We start from the raw sequence: 3,214 nt of genomic DNA, 5'->3' as shown, positions 1-3,214 counted from the left end.
GACTCATAACGAGCCTGTACTGGGTTTCCGAGGCTATAAATCTTTACAGGAGTAGAAAGCCTCATCTTTCTACCATGGAGCAGCAGGTAATTTCGAACCACTGACCTTAAGGTTCACAGCCCGATTCGTAACCACTACGCTACCAGAGCTCCTTATAGGTATATATGTATATGTATATCTATATATCTATAGATATACATATATAAATATAATGTATATGTATAGATATATAGATATAGATATATGTATATACCACATACAATACATTTACACATACAAACACACCAGGCACCACTCTTAATGACATAGCTACCAAAGACTGAGTTGTTATACAAAATCAGTGTTATGTGTGAGTCAGCACCCACATCTATTCTTTGATGCAGATGGTCCCTCCTTCCTTGGTCATTCACATCCAACATGCATCCTTGGCATGTCTTGAGTCAATAGGGCCCCCTTCACCTCCATGCCTTCCCCAACATTGTGGAGCCCACAGAAGTTGAGGATGCTGATGGTGTACAATGCTACCACCATCACCTCTTACCACTTGCCCAGGGTGGGGACTCCACTTATATCCTTCATCTGTCTCAAGACTGCAGCCTTGTGTGGCTTCCTTCACTCTCTCTTCCTCCCCTCTTTCAATAATCTCCACAGCACCTTTCAGCTCTCTCCATGCCTCCCCCTGCTTACCTAAAATCTCACCTGACTCGCCATCGTCTTTCACCCTCAGTGGCCAGACTGAGATGTCACTGAGGAACATCTCTTATGTGGCCTGGTCATCTCTAGGCCTCTGATATATAATGTGGGGTGGTCCATAGGAGGCATCCTGAGCCAGGCCATAGCCCAGGATGGGGCTTGGGCCATCAAAAATGCTGTCTGAGAATTTTTTCCCAAAGTAGTCTTAAATGTAAATAACTGATTACATTCAATGAATAAAAACTTTGTATTTGATGTGTGACTTTCTACAATTGAGGTATGCTCTTAAAAATTGTAATTATCAGAAACTTTGAAATAATGTAAGAGTGACACCATTTGTCAACAAATTAATAATACTAGAGGCAAGGAACCTGAATGCTGTGTCTCCTGATGTGATGCAATAGAAAGTCAACAGTAATATGGAACAGAATCTATGAAGTATTAATGGTCCAAATTCAATCTGAGCTTATTTAAGACTCTAGATCCTACTGTCAGTTTACAGAAAATTGGGAGAAGAAAGAATTGTGCTAATTCAGGAATCAGTCAAATCTAACATGTGATTTTAATTTCACAGGAAAATGTATCTGATTTCGTAAATATATAAATAACATTAAAAAAGAACAAATGGAAAGGGAATTGTAATAGATTTTTTTAAATGTATTGTTCTTCTTGTTGTTGTTAAGTGCTGTTGAGTCAGTTCTGACTCATAGCAACCCTATATAGGGTTTCCAAGGAGCAGCTAGTGAGTTTGAACTATTGACCTTGTGGTTCAAACCAACCTTGTGGTCCAGTGCTGCACCAGAACTCCAAGCATGTTAATCTTTTGTACCATCCAGTGATTCCACATATGGAATAGGGCTCTGAAATTTAAAAAAAAAAAAACCAAACTTATCTTGGATAATTAAATTGCAAGAGCACAATAAGCAATTTTTAAACAAGAATCAGCTTAAAGGCATAAAGATAAAGCCTCAGATTTAAGATTATATTGGATGACAGAGTAGGATACCCTCAACTGCCTTACTACCTCAACTGCCCTGGAAATCTAACAGTGAGAAGCCTATATCTCCTTTGATAACAAAGAACATTTTTGAACAATTTATGTAAGACAGAATGCAGAGGAACAGACTGAAGGAAGTCTTAGAAGTAGAAACACTAACAGTGTAGATGTTGTTGATAGAAGTAATTAATCCTAGATTCCAAGAAGTTGCTTTAGGACTAGATATGAGGGCAGGGAAAGAGCTAGGTGGGAAGCCTCATTGGAGTCTGAGTTTGCTACAGATCACTGGATTCAATCAGTGGCAGTGTTTGGAACTGGAAAGCATCTTGCTATCCAAATAGTATATTTTCTTAGGACATGGGATTAAAAAAAAAAAATTATTCTAGATTAACTGTAGCAGATCTATTTGTTATAATAGTTACAATTTTATTATAATTTCATAAGCAGTTACTGGTAGCGTAGTGGTTACGAATCGGGCTGCGAACCTTAAGGTTAGCGGTTCGAAACTACCAGCTGCTCCGCGGGAGAAAGATCAGGCTTTCTACTCCCATAAAGATTTACACCCTCATAAACCCTGTACAGGGTCGCTATGGGTCGGAACCGACTCAACGGCACTTAACAACAACAACAACAAAGCAGTTACTAGTCATATAGCTTTCCATACTCTGGGTTCTTTAGGGTTTCTCAGTTTTAAATGATGTTCTCCCCTGAACACTTGATCTGTTTGTAAGTTTAATTTTTACTAATTTTATTGTTGTTGTCAAGTGACCATTGAGTTGGTTCCAACTCATATCGACCCTATATAGGGTTTCCAAGGAGCAGCTAGTGGGCTTGAGCCACGATCTTGTTGTTAGCAGGCCTACAGTCTAATAGTACAGCATTTCTAATGAAAACAGAAATCCCTTGTTCTACCCTTCCCTTGAAAGCTTCCATTAATTTTTCAACAGAACATTAGCTAGAGACAACAATATAAAATAAGTCATTGGCAAATACACTGATTGTGCATGTTTTAACCTTTGTTCTACAGGCTCCACTAATGTATTGGCACACTCTCTTCATGGAGTCCCTCATGTGGTAACTGCAACTTTGCACATTATAATGGGTAAGGCTCCTTCCAAATAAATTAATGTTTTAGAAGGATGTTTTTAAATTTTCACATAAGAAAAGACATTTTGGAGGTGGGGCTTGATGGCAGATAGGATAGAGGTGCAGTGAAGATCTCCATCAGCAAAATCACAGAATTACCAGATGAAGCAAGTTCAGGGGAAAGCTCCAAAACTCTGAACCACATAGGTAGGAATATTTTAAAAGTTTGAGGGCTTATAGCTAGTGGAACTTGTAGCGGAAGTAAGATATCTTGTACTTTAGAATCGGCTGGGTTCAGCGACCTGGAGCCGCCAACTTGAGCGAGACCAAACAGCAAGACCAAGCAGGGGAGCAACCAGACCTACCACAGAATAATGCCATGGGTACCTCCGAGTAAAGATGGACAATATATTTATTGGTTTTGTTTTGTTGTAATTT

General features: G+C 39.1%; 1 protein-coding gene across 6 annotated transcripts in view; it reads left to right on the top strand.

Annotated features, from left to right (window-relative positions):
- Positions 1-3,214, top strand: part of CERKL (ceramide kinase-like) — a 201,187-nt gene that overhangs the window by 155,716 nt on the left and 42,257 nt on the right. For all 6 annotated transcript variants that reach the window (XM_006864012.1, XM_006864010.1, XM_006864014.1 and 3 more), the window contains one exon: positions 2,718-2,792. In XM_006864012.1, coding sequence (XP_006864074.1) covers positions 2,718-2,792 — 75 coding nt within the window. The remainder of the gene's footprint in view (positions 1-2,717; positions 2,793-3,214) is intronic.

Source organism: Chrysochloris asiatica, unplaced genomic scaffold, assembly GCF_000296735.1.
Source record: "Chrysochloris asiatica unplaced genomic scaffold, ChrAsi1.0 scaffold00059, whole genome shotgun sequence".
Lineage (NCBI taxonomy): Eukaryota > Metazoa > Chordata > Mammalia > Afrosoricida > Chrysochloridae > Chrysochloris > Chrysochloris asiatica.
The sequence above is the reverse complement of the archived record's forward strand: the minus strand, read 5'-3'. Positions and strand labels throughout refer to the sequence as shown.